This window comes from Pipistrellus hanaki, assembly GCF_964339955.1.
Source record: "Pipistrellus hanaki genome assembly, chromosome: 1".
In the NCBI taxonomy this organism is placed as follows: Eukaryota; Metazoa; Chordata; class Mammalia; order Chiroptera; family Vespertilionidae; genus Pipistrellus; species Pipistrellus hanaki.
Genome location: NC_140503.1, coordinates 156,801,750 through 156,818,706, shown reverse-complemented (window position 1 = coordinate 156,818,706; position 16,957 = coordinate 156,801,750). Strand labels below are relative to the sequence as shown.

Below are 16,957 nucleotides of genomic sequence, written 5' to 3'. Positions count from 1 at the left end.
TGATGCCTAACAGCTCCCCTGCCAGACTGTTTACCCCTAACTGCCCTCCCCTGCAGGCCTGGTCCCCCCACAACTGCTCTCCCCTGCAAGCCTGGCTTCCCCCGCAACTACCAGTCCCTGCAGGCCTGGTCACTCCCAACTTCCCTCCTCTGCCAGCCTGGTCACCCTTAAGTTCCCTTCCCTGCAGGCTTGATCACCCCCAACTGTCCTCCATTGCAGGCCTGTCCCTCCCAACTGTCTTTCCCTGCTGGCCATCTTGTGGTGGCCATCATGTGTGGAGTGATGGTCAATTTGCATACTACTCTTTTATTAGATATGATATTATGTCTGATATGCTATGTTTTCCCAAAATACCCCATCTAAAAATGATAGTTCATAAATGATAATTCATAAAATACAGAGCATGCTTAAGAAGAAAAATAAACCATTAAAATTTACTAAAGTATGACCAAAAAAATCATAAACCTATAAACTCTAGCACAAGTTGTTTGGAAAGGAAATCCCCAAAAAAACTACCTAAAAATAATCTAAAATTTTTTTTTCCCATATGTCAAAGTAGGAGAGGTATGATATAACTCCTAGATTTCATCAAATGTCAGGTAATATCTTAATCTGAATTTATTCCTTCAACAGAAATCCTACCCTTAAAAGACCTTCATAAAATTGATGATTGCTAGATTCTAGGAATAAAAAAAAAAAAAATTAACACAATCCTAAAGAATGGGTTTGTATGCCAAACAACTAATTTAGAAATAGATTGATTTGATGTTCCGGATTCAGAAAAATTAGAAAACATAAAATAATGAAAATGATCCTAAGTAACTCCAAATCTGCTAAAATAGTAATTTGGCTTCAATTAGTACCATCTTAAAACATGACTGAATTTGATAAAGGCTCTCAGTTTTAAGGTTTCAGTGGAGAACAGAATGAGAAAGGGAAAGCAGAGGAAGATAGTTGCTAGAAGATGGGTATTAGGTAAGCAAGGAGGCACCATCTGAAGGCCAGGTGAGCTGGTTAGAGCCCAGTGGACCAGACTGGTTATAGGAAGGTAGCCCCTGAAGCACATCTGTAGGATTTTGATAAAGCACAGGAAAGTCAGGTTGGAGGTGTACAGGCTATACATATAAGCCAAGAAATTGGAAAGAAGGAATTCAATGGTCGAATTCTGATGGGATGGGATAAGGATAGGGTCTGAGCCTGCCCATAAGAAACATGAAGGTAGTGTAGGTGAGGTGGGAGCAGGCAGAGATGGGAGAAATAGAAAGTGGAGATTAAGAATCCAGTGGGAATAACCACCGAAATCAAAACCTGGGTTTGTAGACACTGAAGACTAGCAATGGATCCCAGCTAGATCTGACTGCATGCCAGGCAAAATAAATCAGACCATAACAGGCTGAACATGGCATAGAACACCTACAGCAAAAGTTGCGTTGATGCCAATCTGAGCAATTGAGGTAGGGGCTCCTTTTCTGGGATTCCAGCCTAGACTATGAAAGAGGCCAGGTGTGGACATCCTAGCCAAGAACGCTCCTCACCTTAAGTTGGCCTGTTCATATTTATTTTGTGGCAATCTCACTAAGGATTTGGCATAACCTGTCCTTCCCTTTCATTTCCTTAATAACCTCAACAGGGCGGGTAATCTCTAATGAGCATCTGGGGAACAATGACAGCTACTGTTTAAGCTACTGTAGCTGCAATACACTTGCCACATGGGACAGCGGCAGGTGTACATTTGTGGCTACTATTTCTTTCCTTTAAAAAAGAACAAATGGCTCAGTGGTGAGTTAGGTAAGGTTGGGAAGTACTGAAATTAGAGAACACACAGTTCTTAACATAGAAGATATTTATTCCACAATAAGGAGATATGTCTATTTATAACAGCCCTGCCTTACTATGGAAAAGACGAAAAGTGCTCTAAGCCAGTTTGATTCAATGGATAGAGCGTCAGCCTGCAGATCATAGGGTCTAGGGTTTGATTACGGTCAAGGGCATGTACCTTGGTTTCAGGCTCCTCCCCAGCCATGGCCCTGGTCGGGGTGTGTGCAGGAGGCAACCAACTGACGTGTTTCTCTCACATCAATGTTTCTCTCGGTCTTTCCTTCTCTCTTCCACTCTCCCTAAAAGTCAATGGAAACATATCCTCAGATGAGGAGGAGGAGGAGGAGGAGGAGGAGGAGGAGGAGGAGGAGGAGGAGGAAGAGGAGGAGGAGGAGGAGGAGAAGAAGAAGAAGAAAAAGAATGAAAGAAAGAAAAGATTAAAGGCAACTTAAGTGTGCAGTAGACTAACATATGGTTCAGCCATGACTGTTAAAAGAGAACTGCAATCACGAAAGTGAAATTCTATAAGGTGAAAAGTAGAGCAAGGTAACAACTGAAACTCCTCTCTGGCTCCCTGTCCTGCATCCCACCCCCTCTCCCAGCCACAGGAGGGTCTGGAGCTTCCGCTAGTACACTCACTGCATGCTTCCAGCTCGATCCTCCAGCCTGGCCATTTTCAACTGCTGTGCCACAAGAATTTTTAAATATGCAATATCTGATTGTTTCGGCCTCTTTTCCCTTAGATTGTAAAAAAAAAATAAAATAAAAAATGACAATAGTCAACACAACAATAGCTGTCCGATGTGAATGAATCAAAAATTATACCTTTTCTTTTGTTAGATCAGCAAAAAAAATTTTTTTTTTTGTATGCCACAGAATTATAGTAATTAGTTTGTGTGGCATGAGATGACAAAGGTTAAAATCCTTACCCCAAAACAGATTCTGTCTTGTTGTTAAGCATTCATTTGCTCTTATGAGAGGTAGTACAAAAGCACACTAATTTATAAATTAAATTATCAGTGGACAAGTTATGTTTCTAGTCCAAAATTCTAGAAGTACTTAATCATAATTAACAATCATGTTTTCTTTTTTCTACTTGAATTCTTTCTGTTAGAAAAATTAATCTCTAACCAGCCATGCAAATAATTTAGGGGGGAAAAGGGATTTTTGTTTTACTAATATGTTCTTCCAGCTTCATGTCAAGTGCATAATAAACAAAAGCTAAATTAACCTGTACCAATCTAATTCTGACATAATTTCTAAGACTATTACAATGTTATTCAGAAAAAATTGCATGTGAAATTTTAATTTCAAGACAAATAATTATGATTTTTGCACTTATAAAATAGCTCCAATAAGTTTAAATTTTTCTCATGTGAAAAGAATTCCTGCTGGTAACTTCCTGTTTTGTTTTGTTTGCTTTTTTCCAACTTGACCTCTACTGTAAATGTGGGTTAGTATACATATTCATTCTTTTTTCTAATTTTTATCATATTTTAGTCTTTATGACTCTTAACAATATTAATTTTCTTTACACTCTTTTACCTTCATTTTGCTAGTATAGAATTTCTTTTTCAAGACTGCACTGTTAGTCTAGGTAATTACAAAAATTATCACATTATAAGACACAATTCTCTGTCCTTGAGGATTTATGAGTTGTAAGCCCATTTCTCCCACCTGCTTTTTACAATAGTGGTTAAAAAAATAAAATTTAAGACTATGTAAAACATAGGTTGATGTTATCTAGAGCAGCGTTTTTCAACCGCTGTTCCGCGGCACACTAGTGTGCCGCGAGATGTTGCCTGGTGTGCCGAAGGTGCAGACAAGACAAGAATTTTATAATTTTTCACTATTTTGTTTACTTAATATTTCATAATAAAGTAATTATAAAATACTTTCTTTGTGTTTATTTGATTCCTATTCAAGAGAATTACTTTATATATAGTCAATATAGGCACAGAGTTAAATTTTTTAACATTTTCTAATGGTGGTGTGCCTCATGATTTTTTTCATGAAACAAGTGTGCCTTTGCCCAAAAAAAGGTTGAAAAACACTGATCTAGAGTAATAAATACAAGACAGTCAGAGAACAAATAGTTCTCATTAGTTGGCAAGATCCTGTGTTTTAATCTTCTATATTATGTAAAACTTAATTTCCATTAATATATGATAATCATGTTTGATATTACTGTATTTACATAATGAATACCAGCGTCACCATGTGCTCAGCAACATCATCTCGTGTGTTGACAGTAACTGCACAGTTGAGATAGCTCATGAACCAGAATATGCTGACTTGGTTGGCAGGAAACCAGAAGGAATCGAATGGACCACCATGTTGTCTCAGACAGAAACCTCAAATGTCCCCTCTCTTGCCACAAAGTGATCCCACAGTAAGCTTCAAGTCAGTAAAGGCCAGAACACCATGGAAAGCCGTTACTTGGCTAAGCCTGAAGTCCTAAGACATATTCCGGAACTATTGGTGCTTGAATTAATGTGGAAATCTAATGATTGCCACCATCAGATTAAAAAACAAATATACAAACTATGTACCACATATACTGAACAGTTCTTTAAAAAAAAAAGCGAACATTTTTTTAAAAAACTTCAGCAATTTAAAAAATATATATATTATTGATTTTTTTTTTTTTTTTTTTTTACAGAGAGGAATAGAGAGTTTAAACATTGATGAGAGGGAAACAATGATCAGCTGCCTCCTGTACACCTCCCACTGGGGATGTGCCCGAAACCAAGGTACATGCCCATGACTCGAATCGAACCTGGGATCTTTCAGTCTGCAGGCCAACGCTCTATCCACTGAGCCAAACTGGTCAGGGCAAAACTTTAGCAATTTTAACTTTCATTAATATGATAATATTATTTTCAAATATATTTTCTAAGCCTCTGAAGTAGATAGGTAGTGAGGAAAGAAATGCAGTAAGAAAAACTTGGCTCTAGGCTATACCCAAGTTGAACGATTCACTAAAAATCACATGAATATGCAAAACAAACGTTTTTAGTCTGGAGAGATGTGATCCACCCCAACATTCTGTAAACTTACCTGCTTTAAATGGTGATATTTTAGCATTAAAAGCTTTAGAAAATAATCCCGAATTCCATAACCTTACTGAATGTTTACTTCCTCATGCCACTGCCTACACAGGAAATGATTTAACACAACCCAAAGCTTCTTCAGCAAGTAAGCCTTGTGCTCCCACTCCTCCCAGCTTCTACGTTCAGAAGAAAAAAATTTTAAATTTAGGTTACCGTCTAATTATCAGGCAGTTTTTGAAGTTAAAATGGCTACTTTAACATTTCTGCATGCAAAACAAAATATCTTATTTTAGTGTTTTCAACTATATTAAAATTTGTTAAACCAAAGAGGGGAAAACCAGAGCATGAACAACATGGCAAGAAGTTCCAAAAAGCTCAGTCTGGCCACAATGTAGAATATTCTATGGAAAAGAATGAAAATGGACAAAGAGACCCAAAGAAGCCTCAACCCTCCTCCATCCCCTGTAATAGACCAACAAAAATCAAATAAGTACCTCAAATAGAAAGGTGACATGGGTCTTTCATCCTCCTGTGAACTAAAAGAAAATACGTTTTGAATTAATATAATTTCTATTAATATTTTATATTATATCGACTTTACTTAAAACTGTCCTGTCACAAATTTTGTTTTGACACATCAGAGCAGGGGTGGGGAACATACAGCCCATGAGCTGTGTAAGGTCCTCAAAATCATTTGGTCTGGGTGAGTTCATTAAATGTTTGATCAAATTCAGCAGGCCAATTTTCAGGTTGGTAATTTTGTGTGGCCCTTGAAGGCTGTTATAAATATCCCAATGGCCCTTAGCAGAGAAAGGTTCCCCACCACTGCCTTAGAGCTAAACTCACGATGCACTGAGGTGAGTAAAAGACACTTTGCCTTGGACCTAACCAAAGTCAATGACTTCTTCATGGGAGACCATCAAGGGCGGTTTCTTTCAAAATTAGCTGAAGGCAAAATGATTCAACATGGAACTTTCAAGAGGAAGATAAGCCGGTCAGAGAAAGATAAATATCACACAATCTCACTCTTTGTGGAATATAACGAACAACATGAACTGATGAACAAAAACTGAACCAGAGTTATAGAAGCATCGAATAGACTGTCCAATCTATGAGGGAAGGCAGGGGAGGGGGAGGGTAAGAGGTCAACCAAAGGGCTTGTATGCATGCATATTAGCATAACCAATGGGCACAGATGGGGGAGAAAAGGGGGTAGAGAGGGGGTGACGGGGAGAAGTCAATGGGGGAAAATGGAGACTTATGTAATACTTTAAACAATAAAGAACTTTTTTAAAAAAGAGGAAGCTTTTTATTACCTTATTCTACAACCCCAATCCAAGTATTCATATATTGTATCTAAATTCTTAAATGATTACATACTCAGTTATCTAAATAAAGCTACTTTTAGCTCAGTAACATGATGATGAAAGAATCAGCTCTCAAAAATATTCCTGTTAAGGTGTGAGCCACTTCAAAAAACGATGGCCCAGTAAAGAAAAGCGCAGCAGCAAACAGCACTCCTGCTCTCTGTCTTCTGCATTGCTCTAAGTATTAACGCGTGTAGATAATATGAGAGAACATAATGAAATCATAAAAAGTTTAAGTTTCCCAAACAACAGAGAAGCAATATGAAGCTTAATATAGAGTATTCAATTTTAAAAATGCAAACTAGATACCATAATAAAATTACTTTTTCCCCCTTTCTTTAACACGATTTTCTTCTTTCTGAGAAATGACCTCAAAACAAAGGATGAGTCTCTGTGCCCTGCAGTGTCTCCTGGAGTAGTCTTCCAGCTTCTCTGAGTATGCACTCATATAAAATTAGGTTTGCTTTTCTTTTTAAAAAATGTGTATTTTTTTTTTTTTTACTTCAGAGAGGAAGGGAGAGGGAGAGAGAAATAGAAACATCAACGATGAAAGAGAATCACTGATCGGCCGCCTCCTGCACGCCCCACACTGGAGATGGAGTCTTCAACCTGGGCATGTGCCTGATGGTAATCAACCTTGACCTCCTGGCTCACAGGTAGATGCTCAACCATGGAGCCACGCCCTACGGGCAGGTTTGCTTTTGTTATCGCTTCACAAGCTTGTTTCACCCTTGAGCAGGGACACACTCATCTTCTCTGTGTTGTGCCAATTGTAGCACATGTGCTGCCGAAGGGAGCACTAAAATTAGTTTTTAAGCAGCCACTCCCCTCAATATATAACTGAGTATTATGTACATCATTAAGCAAAGAAAAAGTAGAAATGTAAAGTATTAGCTAAAAATAACTAATTAGAAGCTCTAATATTTTTTTTCTTGTACCCCTATTGTGAAATCTTATACACCACTTGGGGTGTATACTACCTTTGGGGAGACAACTACTTAACTTTTGTTTTCTCTTTCTTTCCCTCGCCTATTTTTAAATATGTTTAAGCATCATTAATGAAAAGGGAAGTTTGCTTCAATTGGTAACATTACACTGGCAATCACCAAAATCTTATTACAAAGCTATTCATACACACACACACACACACACACACACACACACCACCCTAAAAGCTGGAAATGTCTTAAGATTTTATTTTTTTAAATATAATTTTATTGATTTCAGAAAGGAAGGGAGAGAGGGAGAGAGATAGAAATATCAATGATGAGAGAGAATCATTGATAGACTGCCTCCTACACACCCTACACTGGGGATTGAGCCCGCAACCCAGGCATGTGACTCTGACAGAACCCTTCAGTCCGCAGGCTGAGGCTCTATCATCCACTGAGCCAAACTGGCTGGGGCTTAACATTTTAGTTGGAAGATGGCACAAAGCATGAAATACTATTTTTCATTCTCTTAAGATTTTGGTATCCAATTTCAATATCACTTAGCTGTTCTAATGTTTATGTTGCCAAAGATTTTAATGTTTGTAAGCGATTGTGCCAATTCTTCCCAGGGGGAGGGTAAAGGGTGAGTCGCCTTATTATCAACTCTAATGTGGTCGGGCTTGTAGAATGAAGTTGCAGAGCTGGAAAGATAGAGGCAACTAAACCTGAGGTGCGTGCAGGTGTCTTGGGAAGAAACCCCCAGGAGCAGTGCTATCACAGGAAGTGGTAAGCCAAACTGATACAAGGAGCTTACACATTTGACTTTAAAATATTCCTTGAAAAAAAGAAGGAATTCTTATCATTTGCAGCAACCTGGAGGGAATTGGAGAACATCATGCTGAGTGAAATAAGCCAGTCAATGAAAGAAAAACACCACATGATCTCACTCACTTATGGATAATAAGGAACATTATAAACTGATGAACAAAAAGATAGATACAGACAGTAAAGCAACAGACTGTCAAATTACAGCGGGGAGGGTAAGGAGATATGGGGGAGATAAGAGATCAACCGAAGGACTTGTATACATGCATATAAGCATAACCAATGGACGCAAAACTCTGGGGAGGGAGGGCATGTATGGGAGTGGGGAGGGATGGTAAGATATGTACACATATAATACCTTAATAAAAAAGTGAGAGAGAAAAAATATTCCTTGAAAGTACTTAAAATATATTATAAACATATTAGAATTAAGTTTATTTCGTAATCAAGGATTCGGTGTCAAAAAGTACTAATCATGCTGAAGCCGGTTTGGCTCAGTGGTAGAGCGTCGGTCTGTGGACTGAAAGGTCCCAGGTTCGATTCTGGTCAAGGGCATGTACATTGGTTGTGGGCACATCCCCAGAAGGGGGTGTGCAAGAGGCAGCTGGTCAATGTTTCTCTCTCATCGATGTTTCTAGCTCTCTAGCTCTCTCCCTTCCTCTCTGTAAAAAAATCAATAAAATATATATATTAAAAAAAAGTACTAATTATAACCAACAGGATGCAAAAAGGCTGCAATTAAAAACGTGTAATGATTTTATTTGAGAAAAATTGCCTCCATGTGTTATAAAATGGACACCGTACTTAGTATTTCTTTGCCCAGAACAGATCATTAACTCTAACACATGTCAAATTATAATAAAAATTAACATGGGTACTTTGGTGAACATTTAATTATCAATATGGTTGGCTTGCTTAGAATTTAGAAGTGCTTTTGGTAGATGACTTACAGTGAGATGATGCAGCGTTCTGAGCACAGCTATTCATGTGTTTTGGCTAAATTTCTTTGTAGCAAACAAAGACAATCAAAATCAGTCAATCCTTTCTTCCTTCACACCTTCTCCCCCTCAATCAGCAGCAGTCAACAAGGCACAATCCACTCTAAGAACAACAATATAATTTGAAAAGAAATGAGGATGGCACAGCCGACTTGGCTGACCTATGAACTAGGAGGTTGTGGTCCGATCCCCAGACAGGGTACACGCTCAGATTACGGGCTTGATCCCGGGAGTGGGGCTTGCAGGAGTCAGTCCATCAATGATTCTCATTGATGTTTCTATCTCTGTCTCCTTTTCCCTTCCTCTCTGAAATAAACAAATATATATATACATTTTTTTTTTAAAAAAACGAAGAGCCCAGCTGGCATGGCTCAGTGGTTGATAGTTGACCTATGAACCAGGAGGTCATGGTTCAAATTCCGGTTAGGGCACATACATGCCCAGGTTACAGGCTCAATCCCCAGAGTGGGGTGCACAGGAGGCAGCCAATCAACCTTCTCTCTCATCATTGATGTTTCTAGCTCTCTCTCCCTCTCCCTTCCTCTCTGAAATCAATAAAAATTTTTATTTTTTAAAAATTAAGAAAATGAGGATAAGTAACCAATTCTTACAGTTAATTGGCATAGTCCTCTTTCCCCTCTCATAAAAGTACTCATGTCTGAAGTTTAGTAATGTAATCTTGATAAACACATAAATTCTGAAACAACGAAAGCACTGAATTCAAATGGATTAAATCAATTAATTGTAAAACACTGATTTATTTAAAAAGCAATTTTAAGGAAAAATGGCCAAGGGCAACTCTTCCAAATAGGTTTGAGAAAATAAGCTTTTCCACAAAACTTACATATGAGAAGGCAAAACATCTGACATGAACACCATGCAAAATGGGTGTAATGCTATTATTACAGGCCCCAGACATCTATTATGGAGATTATTCATGCCTGTTTATGGTTTTGTGTTACTCTCCCAGGTATGCCCAATTATATGAAATCAGTCCTATTTTTGCCTAAATTTTAAATTGAGAATTAATTCCAATTCACTTTTAATTTTTTTTTTTTAAAGTGCATGCAATGTAGAGGAAAGAAGGAATGTGTGTCATGAAATTAAGCCAGTGACAAACTGTAACAACTTGGAATTCATTCCATTTCCTCTGGTTGCTAGTATGAACCCCATATTTTAATCGTATCCTGTTTGCTGACTCTGAAAAAGGGCCCAGCTTAAGTAGCTAATTCACTTGCTTTTATTTAAAAAAAAAATTTCAAACATATACCGAGAGATGTGGGCAATCAACTCATGTATGTCAGGCACGCAGGTGCTTACTGTCCTCAGACTGTGGTATTACACTGTCTCCAAACAACTGCCGGTGGGAAGGACATTTATCAAACCCATCCAAGTAATAGTCCAAATTTAAGAAGCTACAAAAGAGGATGATGATAACGCAGATATTGGGGTTTCAGTAGGGTCCTATCTAACTTGTTTTTCAACAGGGCACAACACTGGTGAGTGCAGAGAAATGAATGACAAATAGATGACTCTTCACGAGCTGGAATAATTTCTAGATGGAAGCCCACAGAAGTCAATGCCTATCGGTTTAATTACACAGCAGCTAACTGAAATCATGAAAATCATGATGTTTTTCTATGTCTAAGGAAAACCAAGTACTGTTGGGAGAATTCCCAGAGTGAGGTGTTAGGACTGGACTTTCAGTTACTGGGTCAAAAGCACCATTCCATTCAATTCCCTTTTGAAACATTTCAATTAGTCCAACTTTCTAACTGGTTAATGTGGCTGGCTACCAAAATAATTAACATAATCTGCATATTTAGTTACACACTTCACGTTTTCAAGTGATTTGATCTGCAAGAAATAGTTTGTGTTCCTCGAGAACAGAAAAATAAATAACTGCTAAGGATTCGATTCTATTCATTGAAAAAAACTAGGAAAACCATCTATGGGGGCTTAAAAGAAAAACAAAGAGCAAAACGGGAGAGAGGAAATGAAGGACACCTGAAAGGATAAAATTAACAGTACTAAGTAAACATTTTTATGGAATTCCGGTATTTTTTTTTTTTTTTCATGTTGCAACAGAATGTGCTAAGAATTTTCTTAGAGAACGATCAGGTGAGTGAAGTTAATTAGCACATTTTCTTCCCTCCCTCTCTCTCTTTTGCAAAACACCAAGTGCCACACTTACTGGAGCATTTTTAAAAAATATATTTTTTTATTTATTTCAAAGAGAAAGGGAGAGAGAGAGAAAAACATCAATAATCAGAGAGAATCACTCATTGGCTGCCTTCTCCATGCCCTTTACTGGGGATTGAGCCAGCAACCCTAGCATGTGCCCTTGACCAGAATCGAACCTGGGACCTTTCAGTCTGCAGGCCACTGCTCTATCCACTGAGCCAAACCAGCTAGTGCTTACCAGAGCATTTTTTATGTATGCACAGTCTCAGGCAAGGCCATGCCCCGCTACAGCTGGGGAGTGATGTAGCAGGATGTTCTGCTACAGGTTTTTGGTTTGGCCCCATTTAGGAGCATGGAAAAAAAGAATCTCTCTGTGTTTTTTTGTGTTTTTTTTTTTTTAAACAAATGTAAAAGTTTTCAGATTGGTAGGTAGCTAAGAGTTTGCTGCTGTACTATAGGGGAATATTTTCATATATATACTTCCTTATTGTAAACCCAAGCAGTTTTGTTTACCATTTATTATTTGTATATTGTGACTAAAATTGCAACACTGAGCGAGTAGGAAGAAAAACAAACTACTGAAGTTCAAGAGCAAATGGATTTTCCTGACTAAAGGGTAAGTGTGAAGGGCTGAAGCTTACCCTGTTATTATTCACAGGACAGGCATTTTAGCCAACACTAAGAGGTATTATCTCAGAGGCAAAACAGACAAAACAAGAATTCCAAAAATTTAGAATGCCCCCTCCCCCGATCATATAGAAAAATGCTTTTATGACTTTCTTTTTTTCCATGCTACCTTCTTAAATGCCTAGTGGAAATTTGAAACATATTATTAGAGTTCACTTGTGTTCCTTCAAAAAGATATGCTGAACCCCTAACCCATATGTCAGAAAGTGACCGCATTTGGAGATAGGATGTTTACAGAAGTGATTAAGTTAAAATGAAGTTATTAGAGGGGCAATGTGGACACAGAGACAGGCACACAGGGAGAACCTCACGTGAAGATGGGAGTTATGCCGCCACACGCCATGCTGGAGAGAGGCCGTGTCAACACATTGACTTGGGACTTCTGGCCTCCGGGACGGGCGGGCGGGGGAGGGGGGGGGGCAGACAGACAACTTCCTATTGTTCTACGTCCTGGTTTGTGATACCTGACAGCAGCCCTGGGAAACCAATACATCTGCTAATTATTTTTCTAAATTCAGAAATAAGAATCTGCCTAACAAAGGTGTCTCCATCTTACAAAAAGGTTGTGCTCTGAAAATGCATTTATAGGAATGTTATGGCTAGGATCAAGTTCCCAGACTGACATAGGGGTTTGATTTCCAGGCCTAAACTATCCTCTCATTCTAATGCTCTATCCTCCATAAGTAGTCCAGATACTACATTATTAAAGACTTTTGGCCATGACCCAAAACATTTTATATCATGAGATTACAAATAAACTTAAAGTGGACATACAGTTCATAAAATTATTCTTACTTTGTTTGGATACATTTGTTTTGTTATTTTTTTAATGTAAAATTATATAAAATATGGGTCACAACCTGCTAAACTAGTTTTATGACCATTAATAGGTCACAACCCACACTGAAAAACATGTCTAAAACACTATGTCACACATTCTTCTCCCTGCTTGATGCATAGAATGCACACTCAGAATATTTTTAAATCGAGATCCCACAGGACAGAGAGAAAACACCTTTTCCTTTTCTGCTCCACTTCCAGAATCAGCTCTGGGCCCAGGAAGGACAGATTTTGTTGAGTGTGGATGGCAGAGAAAAGCACAGAGAAGAGGTGGGTCCAGATACGCTCAGCAGTGCACATGGGGATGGAGTTCTGGAAGGCCATGGGGAGCTAACAGTCTCTGAACTATTCTTATCCTGGTTGTAAGAAGGAATGGTGTCAAGGAGACACAGGGACAAAGGAACGCTCTCTTTGGGCTCCTCCTTACTGTACGACTGTGGCACCCTATATTACCTGCATTCTATCTTTTAGATTCACAGGAACATCTCATTGTATTTCAATCTCATCCACCCAGCTAAATGCCATCTTTGATGACCTTCTGATTGACAGCCTGAACGCTAAGAAATCGGAGGGGGTTGAGGGTATGTGTGTGCATGGGGGGGGGGGGGGAAGAGGGTCTGTAAGCAGGGAGGGGGCGGATGCTTTATCAAGGGAACCATAACCACCTACTGATTACAGGACATACCCAAGAGGTTCACCAGGGGATCACTCTTCACAGGGGACCCTGGCTGAAGACATGTTTAGAGTCAAGGAACAGAATTTTCATTCCTGTCACCTCTGAGTCACGGTGATGAACCAATTGCCCTCCTTAAGGAAGTTTATCTCTTCCCCCCACCTCTGGTAAACCACCAAGTTGTACTGATTTTATCTCAAAAAAAGACTAGTCACTGGAATTGTACCTTTCCTTCCCATTTCCACTATCTTAGTCTTTCATAGGGTCAACACTCTCTCTTTCCCTACTACCCACAGCAGTTTATCTTTAATACTCTCAGGATCCATCCTTCACACTTACTAGGAAGAGTCAGTCCTGCTTCCCCATTGGGGTAAAGTCCAAATATCTAAACCTAGCATACAAGGTATCCCCCAATCTAAGCCCAACATAACTCTCTAGATCTCTCAGTGCAATTTCTTAACTCTCCCGATGTGTTCATGCTGCTCCCTCTCTCTAAAACGCTTCCTCCACCTGATAAATACTTATCTCTTAGTTTTCAAGTCACCTAATCCAGGAAGCCATCTCCGGGACCGTGGGGCGGGGCCTCTCTTCCTCCAGGCTCTGAGGCCGTGAGCCAGTGCTGAGCACGTGACACAGAAATTCCTGAGTTCAGACGCTCGCCTCGCTGCCTGGTTTTGTCTTTCTCTTTGTACAACCTGCACCTAGCAAAGTACCCAGAACACCCCAGGTGCTCAATAAATGGCTGTTGAATAAAATCAGTGTCGTCAAGACTTTGCTGAATGTTAACACTAGTGTTTGACTAAATAGTTTGAAAACACACTTTATAATTTATGAAATTAATTTTTCCAGTAGAAGCATTCTCACATATCCGTGTGTTAATTATTTTAAGTAACCTTGTTCCCTTCTATTCAGAACAATGAAATTTCAACTGTGCCATGGGTTTTCTCCAATCTTCCTTAAGAAAGAAAGAAGAAAAAAGAAAGGAAGGAAGGAAAGAAAGAAGAAAGGAAGGAAGGAAGACAATAAATAGCCCTGGCTGGGTGCTCAGTTGGTTGGAGCATCATCCAGATGCACCAAGGTTGTATGTTTGATTCCCCATCAGGGCACATACAAGAACCAACCAATGATTGCATAAATAAGTGGAGCAACAAATCAGTATCTCTCTCTCTCGAGCTAATAAATAGAATGTTAAAAAGATAATGTCTTTTCTTCACTTGCACAATTAGAGGTGTGAGTTCTTCCATTATGCCAACAATGTAGACACTGTACTTTCTGGGGTGAACAGTGAACCCAGAAAAGGATATGTTCAGACAAAGTAATGTTTGACTATGTGCTTGCCACAAACTGTATTTGTTTGTTCTGGCTTGAGAGCAGAGACAGAAAATTATTTCACCTCACTGCAAACACAAAGGTTGCATGGGGCTCAAAGAAATTTTTGGTTTAGTTACAAAACTATTATCAAGGCAGCTGAAATCTTTCATCTGTCAATGAGATGCTTGTTCAGAAAAGTGATGTTTATCCTTATTACTATAGTCATATAAAGATTGTCATAGGGAGGCAATATTTTGGAATGTACATTACAATAACTTCCTTTTAGAGGAGATTGATATTAGTTGATGAGAAAATATTTTTAGAATATTAGTAAATAAGTTAAAATAGTTTCTAATCTTTAGTTACTGAAACAAAAATTCAAAGAACTGGGGATACCTACAGAAGGGAAGAAGAGTAAATTGTTTTTACTAACTTCTTTTAATAATTACCTTAATTATAATATACTTTTAAAATATGTTCTTTATTTATTTCAGAGAGGACGGGAGAGCGAGAAAGAGACAGAAACATCAATGATGGAAGGGAATCATTGATAGGCTGTCTCCTGCATGCCCCCTACTGGGGATCGAGCTCACAACACAGGCCTATGCCCTGACGGGGAATCTTACTGTAACCTCCTGGTTCATGGGTTGATGCTCAGCCACTGAGCAACACCAGCTAGGCAATCATGTTTTTAATGGATTGCTAATATAGCTTTTATTATCAGAAAAATTTCCCAAACTGTTAACTCTGAATGTGGATTTTTTTGAAGGTGATAAACTGCACAGAAAGGAATGAAAATTACCCTATCATCTTCCCCCTAGCAATCTGCCTGCTGCCAGTGGAGGGCTCTGCACAGAAAAATGACTCAGGACTTGTTTCTACATTGATTCTGTGCTGGTTTTTAGGATGAAGAGCCACTGGTGAGGGTATGAAGGCTTCATATACCTGCACTCCGGCTCTGTGAGCTTCACTCATTTGTGGAACATAATGAACAACATAAACTGATGTACAAAAATAGATCCAGAGGGAAAAAATACTTCCTAATATATAAAAAGCCAGGGGCCGTCACAACCCAAACAACTGGATGGACGACCGAACAGCAGGCTGTGTGGGGCAGTTGGGGTGACCAGGCTGGCAGGGGGAGCAGTTGGGGGTGACCAAGCCAGCATGGGGGGCAGTGAGGAGCAACCTGGCTGGCGGGGGATGGGAAGTTAGGTGCTACTAGGCTGGCAGAGGGGGACAGTTGGGGAAGACCAGGCCATTAGGAGGGGGCAGTAAGGGGCAACCAGGCTGTGGTGGTGGTGGGGGTAGTTAGAGGTAACCAGGCCGGCAGTTGGGGGCAATCAGGCATGCAGGCAGGTGAGCAGTTAGGAGCCAGCAGTCCCGGATTGTGAGAGGGATGTCCAACTGCTGGTTTAGGCCCTATCCCAATATTATATATTAGAATATAATAGAAGTCATCCTATTATTTGCAGATTTTCAATATTTTCTACAACTTTTTTGATATTATACTATTTTAGTATATGTCTGGTAATATTATTATATGTAAAGTATTTTTTCTTGAAATATTAATGTTTATTGCTTGTAATTTATTTTATTTAAAATAATTTTTCTTGGAATATTAATGTTTATTGCATGTAAATGGCTAATTATTTTGTATCTACAATCTGGTAATAGATTTATTTTGTATATTGTAAAAAAACAAAAACAAGTGTAAAAATAACAAAATCAAAAGTAAGGCAACATACTACTCTACATCTGAGTAGTTTTATTTTTTACAAAGAACTATCATATTCTTTAACAACAAAGTTTCCTCCATAAGTAACTATGTTGGGAATTATCATCCCATTTTACCGATAAAGAAAATGATCTGCCCAAATTCAAGTGGGAGGCAGTGTCTGGATATGGTTTTTAGTGGCAAGTTTACTACCTTCCTGTTGCTTTCCCCACTGTTTGGTGCTGAACGTCCAACACCTCTACTTTTCCAATAGTTTAAACAGGGGGATCTCCATAAAACTGAAAAATATCCCCACTTTATTCAGTTCAAACTACCATCTTTTTTTTTTTTTTTTTTGGAGTATTGAGGAAACATCTAAACTCCAGAGAAACTGCAACCACAATATGAGAATAGAGCTCACAAAGATCTTATTTGTTCTCAATGAATGCCTGTTACTACCAAACACTGGCCATAGGCAGTGGATGATAAAGTCTAAGTTACACAACCCCATAAATTAACCCCGGTTTGAAGTGAAGCAGCTTTTACCTCCCA

At 38.9% G+C, this 16,957-nt stretch overlaps 1 protein-coding gene across 5 annotated transcripts in view; it reads right to left on the bottom strand.

Annotated features, from left to right (window-relative positions):
- Positions 1-16,957, bottom strand: part of FAM13A (family with sequence similarity 13 member A) — a 238,005-nt gene that overhangs the window by 71,141 nt on the left and 149,907 nt on the right. For 2 of the 5 annotated variants that reach the window (XM_084881811.1, XM_084881813.1), the window contains one exon: positions 5,366-5,407. The exons of 2 other annotated variants lie outside the window; for them this stretch is intronic. In XM_084881811.1, coding sequence (XP_084737937.1) covers positions 5,366-5,407 — 42 coding nt within the window. The remainder of the gene's footprint in view (positions 1-5,365; positions 5,408-16,957) is intronic. One more of the 5 variants, XM_084881815.1, reaches the window with a different exon arrangement.